Source organism: Alternaria burnsii, assembly GCF_013036055.1.
Source record: "Alternaria burnsii strain CBS107.38 chromosome Unknown 732, whole genome shotgun sequence".
NCBI classification, from domain to species: domain Eukaryota; kingdom Fungi; phylum Ascomycota; class Dothideomycetes; order Pleosporales; family Pleosporaceae; genus Alternaria; species Alternaria burnsii.
The window spans coordinates 1,657,492-1,683,644 of NW_024066113.1; the positions used below are offsets into that span (position 1 = coordinate 1,657,492).

The 26,153-nt window shown below is 51.2% G+C and overlaps 14 protein-coding genes across 14 annotated transcripts; 4 read left to right on the forward strand and 10 right to left on the reverse strand.

The window, feature by feature from the left end:
- Positions 1–240: 240 nt before the first annotated feature.
- On the reverse strand, positions 241–876 carry GT037_006038 (uncharacterized protein; the record flags this gene model as incomplete). The annotated part of the gene is made up of 1 exon (XM_038931085.1): positions 241–876. One exon carries the CDS (start codon positions 874–876, stop codon positions 241–243), a length of 636 nt encoding a protein of 211 aa, XP_038786774.1.
- A 1,593-nt stretch (positions 877–2,469) lies between these two features.
- GT037_006039 (uncharacterized protein) lies at positions 2,470–3,296 on the reverse strand (the record flags this gene model as incomplete). The annotated part of the gene is made up of 2 exons (XM_038931086.1): positions 2,470–3,179; positions 3,230–3,296. 2 exons carry the CDS (start codon positions 3,294–3,296, stop codon positions 2,470–2,472), a joined length of 777 nt encoding a protein of 258 aa, XP_038786775.1.
- Positions 3,297–4,058: 762 nt separating this feature from the next.
- Positions 4,059–5,708, reverse strand: GT037_006040 (uncharacterized protein; the record flags this gene model as incomplete). The annotated part of the gene is made up of 1 exon (XM_038931087.1): positions 4,059–5,708. The coding sequence occupies one exon, from the start codon at positions 5,706–5,708 to the stop codon at positions 4,059–4,061; it is 1,650 nt and encodes a 549-aa protein (XP_038786776.1).
- A 914-nt stretch (positions 5,709–6,622) lies between these two features.
- Positions 6,623–7,600, forward strand: GT037_006041 (uncharacterized protein; the record flags this gene model as incomplete). The annotated part of the gene is made up of 1 exon (XM_038931088.1): positions 6,623–7,600. The coding sequence occupies one exon, from the start codon at positions 6,623–6,625 to the stop codon at positions 7,598–7,600; it is 978 nt and encodes a 325-aa protein (XP_038786777.1).
- An 80-nt stretch (positions 7,601–7,680) lies between these two features.
- Positions 7,681–8,708, reverse strand: GT037_006042 (s-adenosyl-l-methionine-dependent methyltransferase; the record flags this gene model as incomplete). The annotated part of the gene is made up of 2 exons (XM_038931089.1): positions 7,681–8,079; positions 8,145–8,708. 2 exons carry the CDS (start codon positions 8,706–8,708, stop codon positions 7,681–7,683), a joined length of 963 nt encoding a protein of 320 aa, XP_038786778.1.
- A 790-nt stretch (positions 8,709–9,498) lies between these two features.
- Positions 9,499–11,341, forward strand: GT037_006043 (mfs general substrate transporter; the record flags this gene model as incomplete). Its single annotated transcript, XM_038931090.1, has 2 exons — positions 9,499–10,283; positions 10,348–11,341. 2 exons carry the CDS (start codon positions 9,499–9,501, stop codon positions 11,339–11,341), a joined length of 1,779 nt encoding a protein of 592 aa, XP_038786779.1.
- Positions 11,342–12,211: 870 nt separating this feature from the next.
- On the reverse strand, positions 12,212–13,831 carry GT037_006044 (mfs general substrate transporter; the record flags this gene model as incomplete). Its single annotated transcript, XM_038931091.1, has 3 exons — positions 12,212–13,177; positions 13,230–13,616; positions 13,661–13,831. The coding sequence occupies 3 exons, from the start codon at positions 13,829–13,831 to the stop codon at positions 12,212–12,214; spliced, it is 1,524 nt and encodes a 507-aa protein (XP_038786780.1).
- Positions 13,832–14,299: 468 nt separating this feature from the next.
- On the reverse strand, positions 14,300–15,604 carry GT037_006045 (uncharacterized protein; the record flags this gene model as incomplete). Its single annotated transcript, XM_038931092.1, has 3 exons — positions 14,300–15,204; positions 15,253–15,367; positions 15,419–15,604. 3 exons carry the CDS (start codon positions 15,602–15,604, stop codon positions 14,300–14,302), a joined length of 1,206 nt encoding a protein of 401 aa, XP_038786781.1.
- A 997-nt stretch (positions 15,605–16,601) lies between these two features.
- On the reverse strand, positions 16,602–17,738 carry GT037_006046 (family 10 glycosyl hydrolase; the record flags this gene model as incomplete). The annotated part of the gene is made up of 3 exons (XM_038931093.1): positions 16,602–16,906; positions 16,965–17,173; positions 17,221–17,738. 3 exons carry the CDS (start codon positions 17,736–17,738, stop codon positions 16,602–16,604), a joined length of 1,032 nt encoding a protein of 343 aa, XP_038786782.1.
- Positions 17,739–19,667: 1,929 nt separating this feature from the next.
- On the reverse strand, positions 19,668–20,408 carry GT037_006047 (uncharacterized protein; the record flags this gene model as incomplete). Its single annotated transcript, XM_038931094.1, has 1 exon — positions 19,668–20,408. The coding sequence occupies one exon, from the start codon at positions 20,406–20,408 to the stop codon at positions 19,668–19,670; it is 741 nt and encodes a 246-aa protein (XP_038786783.1).
- Positions 20,409–21,289: 881 nt separating this feature from the next.
- On the forward strand, positions 21,290–21,881 carry GT037_006048 (uncharacterized protein; the record flags this gene model as incomplete). Its single annotated transcript, XM_038931095.1, has 2 exons — positions 21,290–21,794; positions 21,859–21,881. The coding sequence occupies 2 exons, from the start codon at positions 21,290–21,292 to the stop codon at positions 21,879–21,881; spliced, it is 528 nt and encodes a 175-aa protein (XP_038786784.1).
- Positions 21,882–22,213: 332 nt separating this feature from the next.
- On the reverse strand, positions 22,214–24,590 carry GT037_006049 (alpha beta-hydrolase; the record flags this gene model as incomplete). Its single annotated transcript, XM_038931096.1, has 5 exons — positions 22,214–22,390; positions 22,444–22,719; positions 22,769–23,226; positions 23,962–24,389; positions 24,439–24,590. 5 exons carry the CDS (start codon positions 24,588–24,590, stop codon positions 22,214–22,216), a joined length of 1,491 nt encoding a protein of 496 aa, XP_038786785.1.
- A 179-nt stretch (positions 24,591–24,769) lies between these two features.
- GT037_006050 (arabinogalactan endo--beta-galactosidase) lies at positions 24,770–25,425 on the forward strand (the record flags this gene model as incomplete). The annotated part of the gene is made up of 2 exons (XM_038931097.1): positions 24,770–25,114; positions 25,168–25,425. The coding sequence occupies 2 exons, from the start codon at positions 24,770–24,772 to the stop codon at positions 25,423–25,425; spliced, it is 603 nt and encodes a 200-aa protein (XP_038786786.1).
- Positions 25,426–25,623: 198 nt separating this feature from the next.
- On the reverse strand, positions 25,624–25,926 carry GT037_006051 (diphthamide biosynthesis protein 3; the record flags this gene model as incomplete). The annotated part of the gene is made up of 2 exons (XM_038931098.1): positions 25,624–25,680; positions 25,732–25,926. 2 exons carry the CDS (start codon positions 25,924–25,926, stop codon positions 25,624–25,626), a joined length of 252 nt encoding a protein of 83 aa, XP_038786787.1.
- Between the last annotated feature and the right edge of the window lie 227 nt (positions 25,927–26,153).

The following is a 26,153-nucleotide window of genomic DNA, read 5'->3' on the forward strand; positions in this document are numbered from 1 at the left end:
CAGCTTTGCTTCATTACTTCATTCGCAGCACTAAGTGATTATATTTCTTAACGAGTTGATGAGACAAAGTATTCATCAAGACAAGACATGTCATATTCGCACTAATAGTTCAAGTTCACGCCCACACCTGTAACGCCAGAGCATGTTGACTTGTCGAAGCTATTCTTTCCCAATCGCATCATCTCCATTCATTTATCATCATGAGTCGTACTGATTTCTCTCCTTACATGCTCCTTGATATCATATTCTTTGTATTTCCTGTTGCCAACTCTGATGTGTCTGACCTTCTGGGAACATACTACTAACGATCTTGCCCGTCTTCATATCCAGATATGATCCCGGTGGTATTTGGGTATGCAGTCCAGCCGGGCTTGCACTTCCGCCTCCACTTCCACCGTTCTGCCTGGGATCGAGGAATTTTCCATGTCCACTTACGCCTGATCCAGGACGTTGAGGCTGAGAACTGGATCGCTCGCGCCACCGTTGACTCTGCTCATCTTCCCGGCTGAATTGCTGGTACGGACTGGGCATACGGACCTCAGGCTGAAAGGTGGCGGCGCGCGGTGGTGCAAAAGAGGGAGGTTCCCACTGACTTCTTCCTGTCGCCCTGTCAACGTAGTACCAACGTTGACTCCTCGCATCGTACTCTTGTGCCCAACCTTGGGGCGCTGGTGGTGGAAGACCCCCTTGTGGAGCAGGGCTGCCAGGGTAACCACCTTGGGAAGGCGGCCGACCTTGATGCTGATATCCAGACATCTGATGGTATCCCTTCGCACGGGGTGGTGATCTATTTCCACCACGTTTCTGCTGCTCGAACTTGTGGATCTGCTTTGTGATATAATCGTCTGCGCGTTGTATGTAGGTTTCGAAGGACATGGTGGCGACTATCTTGCAGAGCCTGATGAAGCTAGTTCCGCACTGCACTGCGATTTAGATGGACTAAAAGGGTAATAGACGATGATAGTTGTAGTACGTTTCACACAGCCACACATAGCGGCGTCACGCTATATATACTCTGCCCAATCCCCTCCCCACGGTATGCGTAAGCCACTCGTTAGCCACATGGTGCCAACTGCTCTACCTTACAATGCAGGACTAGCCGCGCCATCACACTGCAGAAATCTCATCAAACTGGCGCCACAATTCCCAAGCTTAGCACGGCTTGTATTGCGCAGGTCGCAACGTGATTGGTGAAAGCAGTAGCGGTGCGGAAAAGGCGGAACTGTGGCTCGCGTCATGTGGCTTTCGCGTGTCGGCTAAGGCCGGCTAGCTTGCCGGTTTCCGTGGCGCATGCGACAGCGATAATTGTGACAATAACTTTTCATACCTAGGTATTGCTAACAGCACTTGGAAACCATGGTGCGACAACTACAAAGACCCGCGTACCCTCTTCCGGCATTTGCCAGTGTCTCAAGACCATTGTTGTTCCCTCACTGGCGAAATCACATCGCAACTTCATGTCATTGTATTTCACCGCGCTTTCAGAGAAAACCGAGCCAGCAGGATAAGAAAAGAAAGTTTAGTAGTTCCTTCGCGCAGCAGTGATATGAAGATGAACCTAGCGCAGCTTTCACCTCTAGTGACGTGTAACAGGCTTTCTTTTCGGAGCCATGTCCGAGCGATGTCCATAATCGGGCATCGCTTGGCCTGAACATAGGCTCAAGGTGAGTGTCGCAGCGCTAGATGGTCCGGAAAAGGCCCTTCTTAATCGATAATTGCCAGGCCTGTTCGCTCTTTCATACTAATGCACTCGAGCCCACGGCATCACTGTCTGTCCGTGTGCCTGTAGACATATTCGCTGCAAAACTGAAAATGATCCGCTACGAGGATGTAGCTTTCATCGTGGACAGGTGGTCAGTCGGATGCGCATGCAGGTATTATGAAACGAGTACAAGCACTTACTGAGGTCAGACCATAGGTATATTGAGCAGGGCACGTGCTGTCCTCGTATCATCGTGGTACGCGGTACATGCTCGGAACGGTACACATAGGCCGCATTTCCTTGACGTCCTCGATGACGAAAGAATAAGCACTGCCGCTTAGGCCTGTTCTCTAGTGTTTTCGGCACTCCAAAAACACGGACCCATCGTATTGATTAGCAGGGAGATGTATGAGCAAGAACGGTGTCAGTAGTCAAAGACTTGGGAAACGGGGCAGAGAGCAGTATGCTTGGTCACTCGGATCAACGGCTGAGATCTGCGGCATGCTTGCAACGGGTTGATTGTAGAACCCCAGCATTGACCTACCCACTTCTGCATGCAGTCTTGGTTGCATACCTCATCGTTGCGTACGCGGAATGACGGTAGCCATATGGTTATACATAACTTGGCCGCCAGTCGTCATCATCACGTTCATGGCCCAGGTGTTAGGCTATTATAAAAGTCAACATCGATATTCGAATTTCTAACACGATTATGTTTTGGGGCCAGAAGACAGTTTTCCCGGTGCAGTGGACTTGCCTCACCATCTCTATTTCGAACTCTTGATAAAGTCCCCGCGCAGCCACTTTGGCGCACCTCTCCTTACGAAGATCATGTCATTCTCCGTATCCAGTCCAAGTGCACTAAACCACTCCAAAGCATCCTCTGGTACGTGCGGCAACCTCGTAACAGAAATTGGACATTGCTTGACCCAAGGCATTAGGCTCTTGGGATTCAGTACCAGCCTCAGTCCGAAAACACTCGGCTCTTTCAGCTCCACGCTCTTGAAAACGTTGTCGACTGCGGCCTTCCACTCTCTTTCGTAACCGACGAACAATTCGTTGAAGACTGCACCACCCTTTCCTGTAAACTCGTAGTCGAGACCAGGCGTATGGAAAAGACTTAGTAACAGAGGTCTGATTTCGATAGGTGTATCGTATTTACCACGGCGTTCGACATCAGTACGAATCGTGAGCCAGGCCATAATGGTGTTGCGATCGACAGCATGTTTGCCAGACGAGGGGTAGATGGTCTCCAGGTAGTCTTGCGCATCACGAATGTGCACCGATATAGCACGATCCCTGAGATACAGTTCGCGAAACTCCCGCCGCGTCTGTCGAGACACCTGGGTCAAGCTGTAGTAACCGCGAGCCGCCCAAAAAGCTTCACTTGTTGTCGTGATACTGCGCCGGCTGACATGCTGCTCAATAAGGCGCTGCTTGTCATTTGCAGCAAGCATGTATATCCTGTTGCGCACCTCTGCGCATCTGTGAGCTGAGAATGAGTTATGCCGAGGTTGGTTACGGTACCTTGCGGAAGGTCGCTAAAGCCGCGCGCAGACCCCGCATGGGTCACGGTGGAAGGGTTCGAAGACATTGTGACACTCATTGTAATGTTGCTACAAGCTTTTGCGCAAAACAAAAGCTTTCTTGGGTGTTTACGGTGGTTGGGAGGTTGATGTGTAGAGATGCACATTGAGGAAGGTGAAGGGCGGAGGATCAGCATGCTAGCCGCAATAGGCAGGACGTAATCTGGGGCCGCTGAAGATACGTAATTTGATTATCGTCCAAGCGACGAACGACGTATTCACTCACACGTCGTGTTGGCTCACTTCTGATTGAACAGCGAGACATTCCTTCTGACACCTGTATCCCATCAAACTGGCTTTCTTTGAATAAAGCGGCGTGCACAGCCTGCGTCTGACGGAATACGTCTCGTAAGCCATTCCAACATCAACACTTGATCCGATCCTCCATCCAGGTCCATACGTGCAGCCTCCAACTAACTTGCCTATGTTCATATCGTGTCGGGAGGACTGCAGAATTTCACACAGCCGAATTTGTATGTCAGACTATGATCATCGTCACCACTATGTGTTGCTATCCCGTGCATGAAAGTGGACGGCAGATAGGAGAACGAGGGTATTCTTCAACTTCTCAGTCATGAGATGAAGCTTCTTTTTGACTACATTGAAGTATTCTACAGGTATCGAGCGAGAATTCCCATCATGATAGTCAACGAGCATGTTCGTTGTAATGTTGGCATTTCATGTTAGGCATTTGCCAACTACAAGATCCTTGGTCCAAGAACCCATATTGATATCCACCTCTCTGCACGTCTAAGACGATTGAAGATCTACTACAGGCCATCCTGCGCACTGGTATGCTTCGACTCACCACCATCAAACAAATTGCTTTCCATGTTCACCGTCTTTAGGAATGCTAAAGCATCCCTACCCTGACTGTGCTCCCGCATCGCCCTTTGCAAAACTTGCACCATGTACGTATGCGCTTCAACTGGTAGATTGTTCTTGAGATTCACCATCCACTGACGCGCGTTCATCCTGTCCTGCAGAGGCAGTGAGGTGTTTTGGGTAATCAGGAAATTCCGCCACATTTCTGGAATGTGGCGACTGGTGTTTGCGTGGAGTTGTGCAGGGCTTAGATTGATATTTTGGCTTGTGAATTGCTCGTATTGTTCCTGGTTTCGCTGCTGTGGCTGTTGATGCGTCTGAAAGTCTTGGGGTATTGATTGTTGAGGCAGCTGCATTTGTTGAGAAACTTGTGGAACACTGCAGTATGATTCCTGCGAAGCTGGCTGCCAAGGTGGTTGGATTGGAGATGACTGGGTGAGTTGAGCGGACCAGATGCCCGGTTGGGGCTGAGGTTGGGCGTATTCCTGCGGAGTTGGAGTAGTAGGTTGGCGTTGTTGAATATGCTGTATATGGTCCGTCTGCGCTCTCTTTGGAACCGCCTGCATATGAAGCTGCTGTGTCCTCTGTTGTTGTAGATCCATTGCAGCTTGCATATTCGTGACTGAATTGTTGACCATTCTGGTGATGTTTCGAATGTCCGACATGGCCTTTACCCCTAGAGCATCATCTGCAGCAGAGTTTCGCACGACGACCCAACGGTCAACAAGGACCTTTGCAATCTCTAAGCGCTTAGCGGGATTGATGCAGTCGTAGCGAGAGTTGCGCAATACATCATTCGGTTGTAGGAGAGATGTCTGCTGACTGGGTTCTGGAGAATTGTTTGGAGCAGGGATCGGAGGCAAGTTGTTGGACAGGCCAATGGCATGCAGTGGCTGCCGTTGAGAAAGATTCGCGGGTGGAGGTAGCATCGTCGTCTGTGATGCGAAAGACGACAGAGCATCAGACTTTTGACGTGAGTCCATTTGCACTAGAGTCTCGTCGATGTCGGTAGTAGAAGATGAGCGCAAGAAAGATGGCTGTTGTGGCTCAACGTCCCCACTATGTATGACTGGCGTATTCCTAGTGTGCATCTGATGCCCAGTCATTCCCACAGGCTGCTGCTGCGATGAACTAAAAGGGACCACCGTTTGAGACCGACGTCGGCGCCGTGATGCATTCAACGTCTTTCGTCGCGCCATTTCCTCCTCAGAGATAGTGCAAACGCTTTGTGGTGGTAGCAGCGGGTTCAAGAGACTACCAGTTTGGGGGCGTACATAAGAGCCGGGCGTACTTGTACCATTGTTTGCTCCGCTCATGTCGCTGCCAGGCTCGTTCTGTCCAGCCAACAGCGTTTGCGCGGTAGCATTCTTTAACCTCTCGAGGTCTTCCGTAGTCTTGTGCGACCAAGTTCGCGATGGCATACTGTTAGTGTACCGAATAGGCGCAGAAGCATCTATGGGATATATCATAGGGTGTAGACCAGGCTCCTGTGTTGTTATAATGCGTGGGTCCGGTCCGTAAAGGTAGTCGGAATAGGCGGGGAAGATGTCGCAGTCGCGCTGCAGTTCCTCCCATTCCTGGTCGCGGAAAGGCATGTCTAGAGATGTCTGTTGTCGATGCGGGTAATGGTGGTGGTGGTGATGTTGTGGTAGGAAATAAGTTCTGTGCGTTCAGTAGGTGCGGGACCGCGAGGAAGGTGCGGTGAAAGAGCGGGACATTGAGCTCTCACTTTCATTCTACCGTGATTTCTGCAGCGAAGCTTATACAGCAATTTTCAGAGTATCTTGTTGAGGGCATTGGCAGCAATTCGATGGCTTTCGAGAATTATTGAGTTCAGCACACCAAGTTGATTCAGACTGATGACAAGAGCAGACACGGAAGTCTTACCACACCTGACCGTGATCTTTTCGAGCAGTCTAACCCATGATCTAGCTCGCATCTTGCGATAGTATCAATGGCATTTTGACTTGGCATGGTAAGTCGCTCATAACTTACTGTTCTATGTCGGAAGGGCGGAGCAGCAGAAAGACTGAACGTCGCTGAGCCCAGTTCATTCACAAAGCCGGGAGCAAGCTGCGTCCATACATTCTTGCGACGGGAATAGAGGGGGAGACGATGATATGCCAGAAGGATGCTTACTTGAACCCATCTCTTAAGGCCTAGATTGATGGCAGGATACGTGACAAAATTGAGTTGGAGGATGCATGGGTTTGTCACTGCGCGTTGCGTAGCTCAGAGACATTAGTAGATATTCCAGTTGTGTACTGGACACTAAGATATGGCCAGCTCTGCCAGGGTGCGAGAGGCGAGAGGTTGGCGCGAAGAAGGACGTGAAGCATGACAGTTCACGTCGGCAAAACCATTCACCGAAGACGCCAAAGAATGTCGCGCTCCCCACCACCCCACCGCCCTCGTGCCGATCTCACAGCAAATAACCCACGGTCCTTATCTCGCGTCGATTAGTTTAGTCTTCAGCCTCCCTTCTGTACTAGACACTTGCATAATCACCATGAGCGACGCGCCGCCTGCACCCGAACCAGAAACCCTCGAAGCGCTACAATCTCGACACCGCAAAGAGCAACGCGACCTTGTATCTCGTATCACACAGAAGAAGAAGCAAGCAAGCAAAAAGACACGCAAGGGTGTCAACGATGAGTGCGAAAGGCTTGAGCGCGAACTGAAGGAGCGTCAGGCGCATGAAGTCGCTGTCCAGAACGGCGAGGCCGTAGATGCTGAGGAGCATGCAGAAGACGCACAGAGCTCTAGAGACGAGGCACAGGATATACAAGACGACGTTGCAAACCTCAACTTAACTGCCTCTGCTTCAGACAGCAAAGAGAGCAGTACCAATGGCGATTCTGCCGAACCCAAGAAGAAGAAGCCAAATCGCGCAAAAGCCCGCCTCGCCCGCCGCGCCGCCGAACAAGCCTCCATGATCGCTGAAGCAGAGCGCGAGGCCGCCAACGCACCGAACCCACGTGAACTGGAACGAGAACGCATGGCGGTACAATTGAACAAACATGGGCTGGTGCTGCATGAGATACGAGCCGACGGTCATTGTTTGTATGCGGCGGTCGCGGATCAGTTGCAGACGCGAGAACTGGGCCTAAAGCCGAGAATAGGTGTCACCATTACCGGACAGGGCGACGAGGAGTCAGACAGAAAGCCACAAGGATACAAGACCGTCAGACACGCAGCGGCAGACTGGATCCAAAGCCACGCCGACGACTTTACAGGCTTCATGGAAGACCCGTTGCCCGAGCACGTCCGCAAAATTAGAGAGACGGGTGAATGGGGTGGGCATCTGGAGCTGCTTGCGCTGGCCAGGACATATGGTCTGAGGATATGCGTACTGCATAGCGACGGCCAGGTGGACAAGATAGAGGCTGAAGACGAGGTCAAAGAAAAGGAGGAGATATGGCTGGGATACTACAAGCACAGTCATGGGTTGGGCGAGCATTACAATTCACTACGCAAGGCAGGCTGAGCATAGGATCGGCGATACGAACATGGGTGCCTTGTAAGCTGTCTACCGGAGCTATACAACGTCCTCCTAGCCAACCGTACTCAGTGCCATTTCTGATCATCCGGACAATCCGCCTTGTGCCGCCACATACTCACGCAGTCTCTTACGAGACCCTTGATGACGCCAATCTCGTGAGTTCGCTTGGGGGTGTAGTGCGCAATCTTGACCAGCGCGTTCTCTGCCTCCTCTCGATCTATTTTGGTTACGACCCCTTGGTCGTCATACGAGATATCCTGGCCCGGTTGTTTGAGCAGCTCACTGTGTACAAGTGGAGGAAGCGACCACGGAGGTCCGCCAGAAGATGCGGGCTTATGTGTGGGGAATTCAAGACAGATGAGCACACCGCCAGTAGAAGTGGTGTTTGGTGAGGGACGGCGGAGGAGCGTGGTGGTACGAGATGCCCATTTCGGTCTCAGAGAGGGAGGGAGTGCGCAAAGAAACTGACCATCGCGTCAGTACATGCTGCTAGACACATCCCACACGCTACATGTAATGCTTCACTTACCGTGTTATCGTAGATGATGTCAAACCCCTCATCGCTTTCCCAGCCTTCCACATCTCCTAACCAGCCGTCTTTGAAATAATCCCCACACACAACTCTCGTCGCGCCCCTTCCAATCTTCTCGTCCCTGACTGTATACTCTCCTTCCAACGGCCCCTTTCCGGGTTCCTCCAGGTACTTTCTCGCAGCGTCAGCAGCGTGCGAGGACACTTCCAGCCCATAAGCGTCATAGCCATATGCCGCAAATAGTGCTACGTCATATCCTTTCCCACAACCTGGGACAAGCACCCTCCTCCTTTTCCCGTCATCCTTCAGTGGCCGAGCGAGAGAAGCGTAGCCCGCCGATTCGCTGTTTGGTGGTGGTGCACCGAGGGAGGGATTGGGGTCCGGTGAAGAGAGCGGGCGACCACGTTCCCGGAGCAGATCAATTAGCGCAGGATTTGCGTGACCACGGTCCCAAGGCAGGAACGTAGACTCTCTCCAGAGATCGTCCCAGCGGCCGTTGTGCTCTGCATCGGGAGCTGAGGAGAAGTGTGAACGGAGGCGGTCTTGGTTTTGGGTTGCCATGGTATGGCTGATCGGCGATGTGCTACTTGGAGAGTTGGAGGGGTACGTGCTCAATGTCAATGGCCTGACGGTGTCGTGTGGCCGCTTTTGAACGACGATGAGTTGGAAGCTGGTAATCGGGACGCCGAGGCCCCTCCAAGCTGTTGAGCTAACCCATCTTTACCCCACCACAAACGTGCTCGTGCGACAACGCTAACGGTGACGTTAACGGCCGTGCAGGTGCCATCGGATGCTGCAGTGTCAACCTCGAGTGTCTCTGGATTTGGCTGACAGTCGTTCAAATACAAATATCGGAAACTTTGTTCTCGATTGCCGCGGCCCGCCTTACGACGGATGTGTCGATCCACAGGTCCCCACGTGATATCCCGTACAATCAAGCTCCAATTACCCGGATCGCATGCATGCATCCTTCTAGCCCCACCATGGCTTCGGATATAATTAGAGCAGGTTTGTTTCCGCATAGCAACACTCCCAGTTCGGCAACCCGTTGCGCTTAGTTATCGCTCAACAGCGGCGTTCTCGCTGGGTTGTGTCTGGAGTCATGGCGGGCTTTAGCTTTCCTTCGTTTGCAATTCACTTGTTGAGGATACACCGTGTTGAACACAGGGTACAGGTGCGCGATGAGAGCATGCTGAAGAGCTAGAGATAGCGGCTGTCGACAACCGAGGTATTACGACGCATACGGAAAAGCGACAGTGCATGCGGAAACCGGAGCGAGCTTTTGCTTGAACGAAAGACTCGGACGTTACGTTGTCTGGGTTTCTTTCCTCAATCTCTGCGACGGGCGATAATGGCAGATCATGACAGGTCGAGATCGCCACCAAGGATGTTGAAACAGGAGGATGAACCTGACCGAGGCACCGACCAAGACGTAAAATATGAGCAGGATGAAGGTTTACCAGAAAAAGACATCATGGGGACGGGAAACCAGAGAGACACAGAAGAAACAATGTCAATCTCATCGTCCCGAGCTTCGACCGCGTCAGGGCATTCTAGCAATGCCGATCCGCCCAGAACATCAAATTCAAAGCAACGTCCAGTAACCCTAGCCAGAACTGCCTCAGTCCTGCCCGATGCTATTGTTGTTCCACGCTCGCGACGGCGTGGACTTCTTGCTCGCTTTACCCTCATCCCGGAGGTCGAAAACCCAGAGCATTATGCGCGGCAAACGAAATGGTTTCTGACCTTCATTGTCGCCTTCTGCGCCATGGCAGCACCCATGGGCAGCGCGATTGTCATGCCAGTGCTGCAGGAAATCAGCACAGCCTTTAACGCGACCGAGACAGTGACCAACATGAGCGTTGCTGTGTACATGCTTAGCATGTCCATCTTCCCCTTGTGGTGGAGCTCTTTTTCGGAGCGACTGGGCAGGCGTACTATATACATAAGTTCGTTCATACTCTTCGTAGTATTTGCCATCCTCTCTGCCATCAGCAAAAGCATCGCCATGCTTATTGTCTTCCGTGTTCTGTCTGGCGGCGCAGCAGCATCTGTACAAGCGGTAGGGGCAGGGACCATCGCCGATGTCTGGGAGACGAAAGAGCGTGGACGAGCAATGGGTATCTTCTATCTTGGGTCAGTAATCCCCATGTACAAATTGCACGTGAGACACAAACTGACTTTATGGATGCACATCCAGACCTCTCTGCGGCCCACTCTTCGCCCCCATCATTGGTGGTGCTTTAGGCTCAGGTCTAGGTTGGCGATCAACACAATGGTTCCTGGTCATCTATGGCGGCATGACACTCATCTTCATCATCTTCGCACTCCCGGAAACCCTGCACAGGAAAGAAAAGCCGTCTGCTGATCCGACAGCAGCACCAACCGGTAACGAAACCGAGAAGGAGCAAAGTACAACACTCGGAAGAAGCGCAACCCGCGCCTCAACCGTTCAAAAGACCAAAGGCGTACTTCTTCATCTCCGCCATATCTTCATCGACCCCTTACGCATCATAGCATGGCTCCGGTTCCCACCAGTCCTCCTAACCGTCTATTACGCCAGCATAACATTCGGCAGTCTCTACATCCTCAACATCAGCATCCAATCCACCTTCGCCGCTCCACCCTACTCATTCTCTACCCTCATCATCGGCCTACTTTACATTCCCAACTCGGCCGGCTACCTTCTCGCCTCACTGTTCGGCGGTAAATGGATTGACAGTATCATGCACCGCGAAGCCCGAAAAGCGGGACGTTACGACGACAAAGGCAAGCTTATCTTTCGCCCCGAAGACCGGATGAAGGAGAATGCGTGGATTGCTGCTATCCTTTGGCCCTCGGCCCTGATCATTTATGGTTGGACAGCGGAGAAGGGCGTCCATTGGATCGTACCCATGATTAGCAATTTCTTTTTCGGCATCGGTAGTATGCTCATTTTCGCGCTGGTCAACACTATGCTCACCGAGTTCATGCCTCGGCGGGCTGCCTCTGGAATTGCGCTGAACAATTTTGTGAGAAACATCTTCTCCTTCACTGGAGCGGTAGTTGCAGAGCCGATATTGAGCGCCATAGGAAACGGATGGTTGATGACGATCTTAGGTATTTGGAGCGTGGTCACAGGGTGTGCGGCGCTTTATGCAATGGGCAGATGGGGTGGAAAGTGGAGAGAAGCTATGGTCAAGGTTATGGGCTGATAAATTGGAATTTGAGGACGCTCGATGTTGTGATTCGATGTATCGCATTACTATACTTGACTGCAAACGTTGTGATTTCGTATATCAGACGTTTCGTAGCGAGACGAATACGCGGGTTGTAAGCTACACCCTTCATTGGAAGCTCATTGGAGAGTACATCCATCCACGGCTTGAGGCGCAGACCGCGTTCGGGTTACCAAACAGCTGGCAACTCCGATGCATTCGGCGGCTCTACACATCAAGCTGGCCCCTTTGGGTCTTGGCTCAGCTGTATCAACAATGACGTCAACACCCGCAAACTTTGCCGTGCTCGTTCCTACGTCCATTGCTTCTTCCCTATATCACCTTGGTATTCATTTCTTGTCCCCGACCTATCGAACTGATGTCCTCCATGGCACTCTGTGACTAAAGACGTGCGCAAAGATCTGCTTAGTGGCTTAAACCACGCGAATGGCCTTTGCGATCGCGAGTCGACACAACCACCAGAACTCCTACTGGATCTGCACCCTGTTTGATAGGAACTCTTCAACACGCGTCTTATAGGCGCCTAACTTTGGATCGATTGGTTCGCTCAGCCTATTTCATGTTCTGCAACCGCAAGTCGAAACGCGTCGCCCCTGTCGCGTTACCTCGATCTCAGCTCACGATGTAAGGTAGGGGTCTTCAGAAGTTGTTCCTAGTGAACGAGATGCATTCAGCCATGTTGAAGGAGAGTCTCTCAGATGCGAGAATGGAACATGGGATAGTATGATAAGAGAGCTATGGTCCGGACTTGCATAGCGCTGCAGCGAGCTTTCACATCTCGCGAATCGTTACTCATTCATCCTTGTCATTTCATTCTACATGGATACGTCTATTCAATCTTTGTGCTCACGTCGGCCTGCCGACAGCTCTGATTCTGGCGCCCCAATACCACAAGACAGCGCACATTGGTAGTCCCAAACCAATCGCGACGAACCCCAACGTACTGTTACCCCACCCATATCCTAGCGTTTTGTACAGATCAGGCGCGAAGATCGGGAACACAAACGCAAGACCATATGAAACTGAGCGAACACCAGCACCTGCAGAAGCTGCGAACTGGCCAAATTCCTCGATCATATGCGCGATTGTCGCTTGGTTCACAATGAAACTGCCTAGCGTGAATATGATGACGCCGACGTCAACCATCATCCAGTGGAGTGTGCGTTCGGCCGACCAACCATACCAGAAAAGACCGGCTGGCATGATGACCATCCCAGGAACCATGTACGGGATGCGGAATTCGGGTACACCTTTACCACCAGTCCGTTTGGTCAGGTGTCGATACCACCAGTCCATAATACGACCGCCCAGCTGGCCGCAAAGTGTCGCGCCGATCGCAATCGATATGTAGTGCAAGCTACTGGTCAGCTCAGATTGTCCGTACTTCTCGATCCACAGCGACGCATATGTCGAGAGCACAAGGGTGTAAACAGCGAAGGACAACGTTGCGGTCAGTGCATTGAGCCAGATGATAGGTCTTCGCACAAGTATGCGAACCGGACGCAAGAGGTTCCGCGCAATACGAGCGCGTTCTGCTTTAGCAGTAGGGACGTTACCACCATCAGCTAACGCTTTACGACGTAGCAAGACTGGCGTATACGATTCGCGAATCCAGAAGAAACCGACAACAAGGATGAAGGCATTGAAGGTGCTCATGATCCAGAATACCCACGGCCAATGTATAGAGTGGGTAACTAGACCACCGACGATGGGTCCAAGTGCTGGGCCAAGAAAGGGGAGCAAGTTGACCATGGCCAGAGATTTGCCGCGTTCGTCTTCGCCATACATGTCGGCCATCACTGGACCGTTCAACTGTACTAAATTAGCTATCTTCATGTTGGATCTGATCAGCCTTGTCACTTACCGTGACGCCAACACTTGCCCCAGCTCCGGCCATTAACCTCCCGACGATCATCAACCCGGTGTTTCTGCCCACTGGACACAGCGCGTTCCAAACTACGTACCAGGCATTACAAACCATCCAGACTGGCTTCCTCCCCCATACCTCACTGGCACTGGCTATCAAGAACGGCGCAAAGGCCATACCGAGGAAGTATACCGACATGGTTATCTGGGCTGTGGAAGCGCTGATAGCAAGATCTGAAGCGATCGAAGGAAGTGACGGCGCAATCATACTCGCCGACATGATGGGGATCAACTGGCCGAAGGAGAATATCGTCCCGATGACGAACTTGCGTGAAGGCTTCCAGTTGTAAGGATCCGATGAATCTGTTGGAGATGCCCATGTTGCCTGGGTTGTTAGCAAAATTTCATCGACCTAGAAAGACGGCATACTCCGTGCTCATTGCTCAAATGTACTGGACGGTCGTTGGCAAGGTCGACAATTGCAGACGATATCTCCGGGTTTTCGCCATAGTAGTCTTCATGCTTGTTCTGAGATATGTTGTTGGTTGGATAGAAAATGGTAGGCTGAACTGTTTTCTCAAGGTCTCCAGAGTGCGACATTCTAGTAAAACTCTTTATGTTATTGAGACCCGATTCTAGTCATTCTGGACTTCATTCATATACTAATATGATGTATGCGCTCGGAGTTCGGATCTAATCTTATCAGATCGGAGCTCTCGCAGCTCGGACATAACCACTGCTGCCTAGCAGGATCTGATAACGCCTTGCATGCCGCTGCTGATACTTTGACCTTCCTATTTTAGTTGCAACAATGGGATATTCAACAGCTAATATGAAGTTTTTTGCGCTGTAGCGCGGTAAGTTATAATAGCAATCTTCTTGTATCATAGTATCCATTGATACACCGCTACTGCTACTGCGTATTCATTCTACTCAATGACACTGACGCTAAGAAACCAGTCAAAACGCTATCATCCACGCATCACCTCTTGTTCTTCTAACGCTTGTTGACACACTGCGTCTGCCCTAATCCACTGGTGAGCCGTTACAGAACGAATGCAGAAGGTCTTAGTCGATCCAAATACTTTCACCCAAGCTGATGTAATCGTCAATGAGAGCACGGCCGTAGCTTTTGATTTTTGATGCAGCTATGTGCAGGCTTTTGTTTTCTTCGTTCTCAAAAATCATTGGACGTAAGTAATTGTGGGTGGCAGGATCCTGGACGACATCGGCGGTATCGAACACGGATCGGTCGAGACCAAGTACCGTGATATACCCAGTTGGAGAGTTTGCGATGGCGATCACATCCCCACCAGTGAACGGTGCTGCTGTAAGCTGACCTTCGCCAACTCCCTGCCAGCTAGCTCGCGCAGCGACATCTATTACCTCGCCTGTTGTGACGTCGAGAGTAAAAGATGTGATGACCGCTTGGCGAGATGACTCTGAAAGTGTCCACAGAGTGCTTTTGGAGGCGGAAATAGCCAGGGATGTGGTATGAAACTCTGTCGAATCTAGAGAAGACGGTAGCAACCTGTATCGTAGGACAACAGTAGAGTTGTCCACAAGAGTGTCACCTGCCAACGATAAGACGACTAGCTCATTTGCATCCTTGGTAGCGATATACATCAAGGTCTCTGTGGGGTGCGCGACAATCTGCGAAGCGTTCGTGACATTACCAAGGATGTCAACACCAACCACGTCCTGCAGATTTGGGTCCTCAGATATGCGAAAGTTAGAAATTGATGTCGAAAGCTGCTGGGAACTATGTGAGTCGAGCGCGTGCAAATTGCGACCGCTAGGACTCCAAGCGATAGAGTGCACATCACCGGCGATTTCTTGGGAGCGTAGGGTTTCGTAACCGTCTGGCGTCAGACCAAATACAATGCTGCAGGTACCAGTACTAGCGGTGCCCCATATCGCCGTATTCTGAGTCGAAGAGCTCAGCTTGAGGGATTCAAAGCTAGTAGTGTTACCTGAACATCATTAGATGGATCCATGTAGGTGCTGCAAAAAGAACTGACAAGATGCTGGTATTTCCATAGTTCCCTCGCTAATAAGCTCATATGTTGGGGCGATGGAATGGCGGGTCAGAGTCCCATCTTTCGGACGGCTGCTGAAGAGGTGCTGCTTTGAACGCTTGCTTATATGTCAACGGATTCGATTCGTATCGGAGACCAAAGTACCGACGTCGAGAGCCAGAGACGGCGACGGTCCACTCGCGTCTCTCGCCTGGATAGCATATATCATCCTGGATTCATCATCTAACTCCAGCGAGTACAAAGCCTGTCCGTTCGTGGTACCAACTGCGAGATGATGCAGGAGAGCATACAAGTGTGCTGGTGCGAACAGTACGATTACAAGAAGAGCGAACATGGCGTCGTGTGATCACAAGAAAATGGGACTGAGACCGGCGCAACAATATGCTGTTATCAGTCGGCAAAATACCAGCAGGTGAGCAAGTCTCCGCAGTGCTCATATCTGCGAGAGCGCATTGTGGGGTGCAGCTGACGCAAGGGCAGATACCCAATATCGTAGGTGAATTTCTGGTATTAGCCAGTAGTCTGAGTGCCCGCCTCTCGGTATGCTAGGTGGGATACCCAGATCATACCGGCAATTATCACAATCAAGATGCCCTGTAAACTGCGTCTGCCGAGCAAAGCTTCAACAGTGTTTGGTGGGTTTGCGGAGTAGTCTTGACGGATAGATCGCCTAATCTAACATCTTCGGTAGGTGGCTGGAAGCAGGGGGTAGACTGAAGGTCAACGATTGCTTAGACAGCCGGCAATGTCCATGACGGGTACTCGCGCTCAACAGTGACTGTGGTCACAAGCGGCGCAATCACAAATCGAGGGTTGTGAAATGGAATGAAAGTGGAACGCGCGTCCATGAAACAGAAGGAGAGACTAGCAGGGAGCCTACATCATGGTCCTGAGTTGGCAAGCACCTCACTTTCTTGCGCGACGAGCTTCCAGTGCTCCGACCTACCCACATTCCAATTATCTTCGTCCTCGATGACGGCTCCAAGTTCTCTCATCGCCTGGTCGCGCTTCCTGTCAACTGATGGCACAGCTCCATATTGTTAATAGGGCTTGACATGCACCTCGGCACATTGCATCCACGGATCATTGACTTGTCAAACTATATAAAGCTTTGATAAGCAACGATGCAATCCAAAAGATATCAGAGCTATACAAGACTACCAGACTGACAGAGATGACGAGACATTATGGTTACGAAGCAAATCAAGGTTATTCTAACGGAGCTGTTATACAGGTGGCTGATCAGCCCGTTCTCATTGCAGCTAACTTAGTGTGTAGATTGAAAGCTCGTCATTCGTTACCATCGTGTACAAGTTATCTATCCCCTGCTTTCAGGTACGGTCTACTTTAGGTAGATCTGCGAGGTAGTCTCGTATTGCGAAATAGGCATCCTTTGCGGCCCAATTCGAATCGAAAAGAAGAGGTGTCTCATCGGGGGTGTTCTTGCCCGAGGCCTCGTTGTCACGGACACCCCATGTAGTTACCCCGACGCAGTGAGGTACCCAATAACAGTATTTGACGACATCCCGGTATTCTTGCGGGTTAGCTCCTTGAATATCCAGCTCGGTGATTGCGACTTCAGCAACGTTAGCCGCGGCTAAGGATCTCAGCGCGTCTTCCACGCCAGAAGCATGACCTAATAATCACTATTAGTACGCTTATGAGGCTGTAATGGACAAATGGAATGAACATACCTGCGTCAAGGTGTGTCTGGGATCCGATTCCATCAATCAAAGGTCTTCCACCAGCCTGCCATTTGCCATTCCACTCATTCACTTTAGCGACCATGAACTTGTGTTCTGCGTATATCACATTCTCTAGATTATAATCGTTGATGTACAATCTAGCGTCCGGATCGGCAGCGCGAGCAGCTTCGAAGGCGACTTTGATGTACTCATCTCCCCTTTTTCGAACTTAGTATGCCTTTGTCGCTTATTCGAGTGCACTTACAAGACATCGTAGAACGGATTGCTGCGCATATGGTCACCCTCAATCGCCTCGTTGACCACATCCCACGCGCGGATCTTGCCCTTCCAGCCGTCACGCCCTACCAACCTCGTCACATGGTCTGTGATCGCGTCCCTCATCCCTTGTTTATCTTTTATGGCTCTCACGTAGTCTGGAATTGAGTCCCACCACAACAGTGTGTGGCCACGGATACTCTTCTGGTTCGCTACAGCCCATTTGACAAGATTGTCCGCCTTGTCCAGAGTCATAACGTTGCGTTCTGGTTGAGTCTCGGCCCATTTCATTGTGTATTCTGGTGTTACTTGGCCAAAATCGGCGCTGATGATGCCTTGATTTTCTCCTTCAGATAGTCGAGCAAACTCAGTAGCCGTGCCGAAGTAAATCTTGCCGACGCCTCTGAAGAGCACATCAATGCTGCCCTCTGGTCTTGGAGCCGCTCTCTGGTTCAGTGGACTAGCTACAGCCAGCATAGGTGCGAGGAGGAGGGGCGCAGTCTTCATGATGGATGGTAGTCGTGGATGAAGGAAGAATTGGGAGTGAGAAGTAGAGAGGTGTTTTGCGAATCTATGCTTCGGGGATAACTTTATAATGGCTTTGCAGCTGGCACAGCGTCTAACAAACCACTTCGTACAGACTCTCACCCTCAATCAGGTCATCTCCACAAATCCTTAGTGTACAGTGATGTTGTGGCTTGCTACGCTCCACATGGTATGGTTAGGAAGCTCCACTAGAGAGTCCGTGCCATCGTGTTTGCCTGCGCCAACACATCGGATTCTCAAGGAAGGTCTGCTGCAGGTACTATCAGGAGAAACTAATGCCACTAGACAGAACAGCAATGTGCCGGAGACGGATGCCTTCTTTGCCGTATCCTATCCGGTAACGCAACGTTGGTGGCTTGCAACTATACTAAAAGTTGCCTAGATCTTCCACCCGTGTAGAGGACCATCGCAGCACGTTACATGCAGCCTTCCTTCCTCGTTCTTAGTATGCTCATACCAATACGAAGCTGGCATCTACCTGCCTACGTTGTTTCCAGGCCTCCAATCCTGCAGGCTAGAACGCGGTTTATCAGGAGCCGAGGGGCGCCGGAAATAAAGGCATCGACGAGTGCAACTGACCTCAGGCGCCTCTCGTCGCACTATACATGACTGCTATCAGCCTACGATAACCGGATATCTTTTTGCTTCTAGAAAGAGAGGGTTCGTATCACTTATTGTGTGGTAGTATAACGATGTCACATCGCCACTGATCGTAGTATACTCTCTACGAAGCACATTGCCGCTAGCGAGCCGGTCCTTTGACGCATGCCCCACCTAGGACTTAGGCGTCCCAGATCGTTGGTACTAGATCGTGGTCGGAAGATTCTGGCTTTTCAGGATTCAAGAAATCAGCCGTTTTAATGTTTCAATCGACGGGATCGTACGAGGGAAGTACGGCGAAGAGCAGCGTCACAGCAGGCGAAGCAGGCAAAGTACGAAAATAATACTCATTAAGCAGGTCGGTTCATTGCAGATTTGAGGCTACGGTCTGCATTTCTATCACTTCCTGATTGTTAACGCATATTCCAGTGGTTGCTTCCGTCCGCTCACATGCTAGATAGTATGGCCCAACAGGTGCTGAGCATCTTCTGTGTCGAACATTGTCCCCGGCTCGATGACTTCCCAGTAAATGTACAGGGCGTCGTTATCCAATTCTTCCAACTCCGGTGGCATGAAGACTAGCTGTCGCCAAAGCCAAGTCCAGAAGTCGCGTAAACGCCGTCCACATTTCGCCATGCATTCTTTGGAAGACTTGTAAGTTACCTCTAGATATTTTAGACAATCATCCTTGGCTCTGTACGGTGGTGCGTCTTCGTCTAACAACTTATGCCATTTACAACCCAGCAGCACATCTCGAACAGTAACACGCAGCTTGAACCTGACACCATGATCATCGCGACACGACTCTAAAGCTGGAGAGCGTGTTGACAGCTTCGTGTATTTCCATTCTCTAGGGCCCGCAGCAAGTGGTCCGCAAGGCTCTTTGTTGCTGAGAAGCAATGGTGGTGGATAACGTCCACGGTTGCTTGTGAGCGATGGCCAGTAAGAAACATAGTCTTCTGCGGCCACAGGCCGAAGTTGTGCGCGTGTCCCGGAATGTGTGACCACGCGTGTGCCTGTTTGACTATTCATCGCTCTGTCTACGTTCTCAAAACATGTGTAAACGACGTCAGAAAACAGTGAACTGCTGGAGGAATTGTTGGATATAATAGCAAGCTCGCTTTGTGAAGATAGAAGCTCTGAGCTTTGTTGTTGTTCGCTGAGCTAACCTCTTAGTCTCACATGTGTGGTTCACGCACAATGCTCATGTGTCTTGGTGTTCAACAGACTATTGCTAGTGCAGGCCATGTCGTCCATGGTATCGCACCAGTATCAAAGAGGCGAATCCAGCTAGATTACAACCTCTGTTTCGCCAACATAGACCCATTCGTCATCGTCGCGTATGCGCCATGGACTTGCAAAGATCTGGCTCTTCTCGCTAGTATCAAATTCGTCCACCTGCAGATACCACCGTTGCCAAGTCGGATCCCAGACCCAGTCTTCCCAAGCACCAAGCATATCTGCTGCAACGTCCGGCATCAGATTGACACCAGACATGCTCACGTGCTCCCAAACGTTCCTGATTTCGTTTAACTTCCATCGTGAAAGATAGACCCAGACCTGTTGAGCGGGTATGTAGGTGTAGAATTCATGCCATGTGGGATCCCAAGTCCAGGTGTATGATGACAAAGTAGTTTGTGGAGTATTCTGTTGAGTTGATTTTGTAGAGTTGATCAAATGGTCCAATAGCGTAACAGCGTTGGAAAGGTCAGCGAGGTCCAGAATAGTCGACATTGACAGATTGGGTAGCTGTTGTGGTGGCTGCCAGTCACCTCTGGATCGCAGCTGCTGTTCTGAGATCTGTAGCTGTTCTTTCAAAACTTGCAATTGATCCTCCGTCTCCTCGTCAGCAGACGTTACGCTTACGTATGCTATGTTCGCTTGATCGTTGATAGAAGCTATTGGCCTTAACACAAAGCCCTCGCGTCCTGCTTTTGCGTCTCTTATAAACTTCCGTATCGTTTGTTGAAGCGTGACAACAGTCTCTGTAAGATCTGTCGCTCGATCGCCGTTGACTGCTGCAGACGCCATATTCAATCTCTTCGTGCTCTGAACCAAGTTCTTCTAGACCCCTAGCTTATAGCTTCTTCCGATAGGCTTCAGTAAAAGTATATTAGACAGGTGTTGCGCAGTTTGTTGCAAGTGGTACCGTTGAGTACAGATTGCCGAAGCAGCCGAGTTTTCGCCTTCATTGCCACCACGAGAACTTTGCTTCTTCACCACATCCATCAAGGATCAACATCGAGACAGGCGACAGCCATTGTTTCCAACATCAGCCAACAATACCAGTTGCGTTGTGACGATGGTGCAAAAGGACGCGGAAGATGAAATCCAGCGTTACTTCTGGTCGAAGAGGCTGGGAAGGGATCATTACGTCATCGTTCCTGTAGGTAAGCACGGCAAGCTTCATGTCGCGACATCCACAAGCCATCAAAGCACATGTCAGATACTGTCTCCAGTGTAGCCCAGCAACTCTTGTTTCGGCGATGCGGGTTTTGACTAATGATGGCTGATAAGAAAAGCCGACCGACGGGATCGTCGTAGATGTGACCTTGCAGACCAGGAACCATGCTAGATATAAATTATAGAGAAGGACAACAGTTTATCATCAGGTATGGTTACCGTTGAGACTGCCCAGGATTTTTTAGTAATGGGTTTCGCGTACGAGTGCTTCGATTAGAAGAATGATAGTATTGTAAGTTTACGATGTTGGCATTTCTACCCGCTCAGTCACCAGTGTTCACGAACCTTACGGTGCGACCCCAGTAACACTATATACACATAACATCCTCCACCATAGACTCTAGGGACGTTTTCCCTTCGATGCCAAATAGTCTCTTTATCCCAGACAGAATCCAAACAATGACAACAACACCCCCAAAAAAGCACCAGAACCCTTAATCACACTGGCAATGTCACCAACATTCTCCTACACGTACACACCCACAGAATATTACCCCAAATCCTATCAACCAGCCCTCCATTGCCGCCCATCCATCCCCTCAGACTACCTCCCGGACGATGAATATCGCTACCTAGTAAAACTGCAAGACCGCTCACGTTTAGAATACCATTTCGCTCAACCCTCATTACCCTCTTCTTCATACAAGACTTTCCGGAAAACAGCATATCAAGAACAACCTAACTTGAGTCGCGAATGGCGTACAAAGGTTTCCGAGACGGCAAATGCTACTCGTGCGGCATTAGGACCAATTTTCGATTTCACGGAGGGGGGATACGAGCGTATGCAAACAGCAAATAATAATCGATATACTGATGGTAGGTATCGTGATGAGAGTGAGTATGAAGATTACGTTCCTTCTCGCCGTGTCCATGAGCTCAGCCAGAAATACTGGGATAACGACGAAGAGTACATGAATGAGCAGTATCGCAAGACTAGTTGTAGTCTGCATTCAGATAGGCATGTTGGCATCAATCCTTTAGCACACCCGCACCCTGAGCCTATGCCGCCACTAGGCAGAAAGCGGTATGATAGGGGAATAGGGGAAAGTCCCACGTATGGACCGACGCCAGAACTCAGTAGTAAGTTTGACTGGAGTAGCGATGAAGAAGAGTCGCCGAAACGCAAACGTTGGAGCCGTCTTTTTTGGAGTAAGGAAGCTAGATGAGCGATAGGCTTCGTGAATAAGATTCTAGTGGTGAGTGCAACAGGAAAGCAAAGTTCAATGAATAGGGGGAGAGAAAGTATATATTTCTGCCATATCTCGGTGATATACGCAGTGATGGAATATGTACATCGAAAGGTCTGTGTCGTCGATACTGCCACGGTAAGGACTTGGCTATTGTGCATGGCAGATCTTTGCGCTTTCACAGACCTAGGCAAAGCCGAAGAACTTCATGTCGTCCGCGCCCCGAATAGGCACGGTGTGTCCAACATTCTGTGCATAGATACCCTGGACATTAGGACCATAGATAGTCCTCGTGTAACCGCTTTGGGGGTCATTGGCCTTTGTGCTCTGTGGCTTGTTGTAGTCGTAGCCGAAAACGCCAGCCTGTGTCTCGTTAGCATCTGACTGACTCATCAGACAACCGCGTAACTACTTACCCATTGCTTCATCGTCTCCTGGTAGTTCTGCGGGCGAAGGGTAGTGTCTGCGCTACCGTGGTAGATCTGCATCTTGGGACGAGCACCAGTGTAGCTGGGGTACATGTTCTTGACAACATTGGCCCAGGCTGCAGGGGTGGCGATAGAGTTACCCTGAGCGCAGGTGCTGTTCCAGGCGTCGACACCACCTGATGCAGAGACGAAGCAGCCAGCGCTTACACCTGAGTAGACAATGGCACCTTTGAAGAGTTCAGGGTAGGTTGCTGCCATGACGTTCTGAAAAGACGTTAGCATGTCAATACAAGTGGAATTCGAACGAGCGTACGGTCATCATAGCGCCACTGCTGGAACCGGTCACGAAGACCTTGGAAGCATCCGCCTTGTACTGGCTGAGAGTCCACTTGACCATGTTGGCAATGGTGTTGCTGTCTCCTCCACCCTCGTGGCTAAGCGTCGCCTTGCTGCTAACGTCCCAGCAAGTACCCTCATGAGGGGAAGACGGGTAGATGACAATGAAGCCATACTGCTCGGACAACGTCTTGTAAGGGCTGCCAGTGTAGTATGCTTGCGCTGATCCAGTGCAGTAGTGAATAGCAACGATGATTCCTGGTGAGGCCGCAAGCTTCTTGGGCACATAGATATAGAAGCCCGCTTTGGTAGGCGCAGCACCGAATGAGGTGACTTGGGAGAGGGTGCCAGGCGTCACGGCACGTTTGCCGAGAGTCGCCGCTGCGGCTACAGATAGGAAGCTGGTGACAGCAGTGAGGAAGCGCATGGTGCTAACTAGAGAATGAATGAATGGATGGGTGGTTTCAATTGTCTTGGGATTGGGCCCTCTTATAAAGCTTGTCTTCAGCCGAAGCGTGTGTGCGGTTCAAGGGATGCCGTATGCATTAAGAAGATCTCCCCGAAACTATCCAGCAATCAGCAGCAGCGGAAATGAGGTCACGCAGTTCTGGAATAAAGTGTTTCTCCCCACATCTTCGGCGCCACAGCATAGATGAAGAGCCCACGGTTGTTATTCGCCCTCTAGTCGTGCTTGGAAGGGAACTAAAGGCGTATAGATTAAAAGCTTGTTTCCATTAATCCCAGCTCGGCAAAGGCTCCACGCGCGACGTTTCGAACATCTCCCGACCCTTGACCTTTACCATGTGTTTACCCGGTCCGGGGAAATTTCCTGAAGTAACCCCACAGGTTGTGTAAGCATGCGCCATGCATCTGTATACGCCTCGTAATGTCTGGAAGAATTATATCAATGTCTACCGAGTCGGTGTGGATGGCATGAGCGCGTCTGGAGTAGGGCCGAGGAGTCTGACAGCGTTCCATGGGCCAGATCCAGAACCAAGCCCTGTTCGAGCAACAAGTTCTAGTTGGACCGTTGCTTGTCGCTTTTTGGTGCGATGGCAGCGTAGTGATGTGGGCTGCCGGGTGATGCTGGGGGGTCCAATGGTTTTGACAGTGAAAGTTCTGGCGTCGCAAACCTCGCGGAATATCTTCATCATCTCCCAGCCCACATACCGTCTCCTCTTCCCAGACCGCCGAATGTCAGTCCGCCCATGACACCACCACCGCCTCCTCCTCCACCAATGTTCTTCCCTTCGTTGACGGGTCTCTTGGCTACTCTTCCCTGTGCCTTTACGCCTTGAATGACCTTGTCTAACTGCGTCTCCACCACCACGCCGCCTACTATCATCTCACCCAGTGTCGCATGTAGTGTCTCGAAGTTGAAAATCAGATCTAGTTCGCATACGTTTTCGAAGAGGCCGTCGAGCGCCTGCACAAAGACCTGGATAAGATCGAGCAGCGCGAGAGGTGATTCGGTAGACGTGGAGATTACGATAAAGTAGAGGGTCGCGTAGTGGCGGTAGGTGACGAGTGACGGTGTGTCGTTGTGAGGAGTCGTGGGCGTGCTAGATTTGGAGCTGCTGGCGAGGAGCGGTGGGAGGCTAGACGTGTGTTAGGGGGGTACGGGGCTGAATTCACGAGGCGACATACGGCAAGAAGTTACATGCTGAGTTTGGACGGTTGGCGACGAGGGTGAAGATCTCGGAAATGAGTCGCTGCTGGACGCTGGTTTCCAGCTGTGTGTAGAACTTGGTCAGGCGCGGCTGGCCGGCGTTGTTGAAGACAAGGACGGCGTTGATCATGGTGGTGATGTTTTGGTGGTGTTGCTATTGGCTTTTGGACAATGTCCCGCCGAAGGATGCGGGGACATGGGCGAGGGTCCATGCTCCAGCTCCAGTTGCTTCCAGCCCTACTCGCCAATCTTCACCACCACCAATAATCATTCTATCAATTGCTCTCTACCCACTTCACATCCATCACAATGAAGCCAGTCACTCGATTTGCCGGCACAGCCATCCGTCGCGCCGCCCGCACTTCGCTTCGTGTCCAGTCGCCCGCCAATTGCATCATCGCTAGCAGGACCCCGGCTATCAGCCATGCTGCTCCAGTACGCAGCTTCCACGCATCAATGGGCATGAGAGTGGGCATGATGCCCGACTCAGAGGACCCCAAGCCAAAGGAGAGCGAGGCCCACGACGAGCCTGGCAAGCCGACCGAGCTCTCAACAGACGAGTTCCACGAGCGCGCAGACCACTACCTGGGCGAGCTGCTGCAGAGACTAGAGGAGGCTCAGGAGAACGACCCGGCGATTGAAGTAGATTACTCGGTAGGTCTACACTACACAGCATACTCGAGCACTTGACACTAATCCCACCACAGGCCGGCGTCCTCGAAGTCACTTCGCAACAGAATACCTTCGTTTTGAACAAGCAACCCCCAAACAAGCAGATCTGGCTCAGCTCCCCGATATCCGGTCCCAAGCGTTTCGACTGGGTCGTGGCACAAGAGGGCATGGACTTCAAGGAGGGTGGAGGCATCGGCGACTGGGTGTACCTGAGGGACGGCAGCTCGCTGACTGAGATTCTCAGGAAAGAGCTGGGCGTTGACGTCAGTGTTGACGATGAGGTCCCGCGTTAGGACAACGGTAGCCAATAGCGAATAGCGAATAGCGACAATGAAGTTTGATTGCGCACGCTCAACTCTGCTTCCCAGGCTGCGGCCACATAGTACAACCAACATGCTTCAAACGCCCGATATATGCATTACAACGCCGTAGATGCTGCGAGGCTAGGATAAGGTCCCCTTGCGACAGTATGAAAATAGGAACTGGGGAATCTAGGCGGTAATCGCAACGCTCTTGGGCGCATCGTCGTTCTCGGGTGGGAGATCGGACTGCAGCCTGTTAGTCTTCGCTTCTGACATGTGAGGACGGGCACAGCATACCGGGTCGAAGATGATGCGGATCATCAGACTACAGCTGGGGCAGCGCGCAATGTCTTCTCCGTCGCGCATGTCATAGATGGAAATCTCAAAGCGGTCGCCACATGGACATGGGTGGTGGTAGATGTGCAGAGTCTCGTCGTAGAAACAGTCTTCGATCTCGACTTCGTCGTAGAGGTTGACTTCTTCGTCGGCCATGGTCTTGTGGGCGTGCGCGTGCGTGCAAAGAGCGGATGAGTTTGTCGGCGACTGCGAGGAAGTGGCGGGGTGGGAACTTTTGCCCGCAGCACACCTCCGGCACGCTAGCCCTCGACCTGCATCAGCCCCAGACTGCTACTACCCACCGTCCATTCACATGACCAAAAGCTCCGAACACGTATAGCAACACGCCGCCCGCCCGCCCGCCTTCCTATAGCACCACTCCG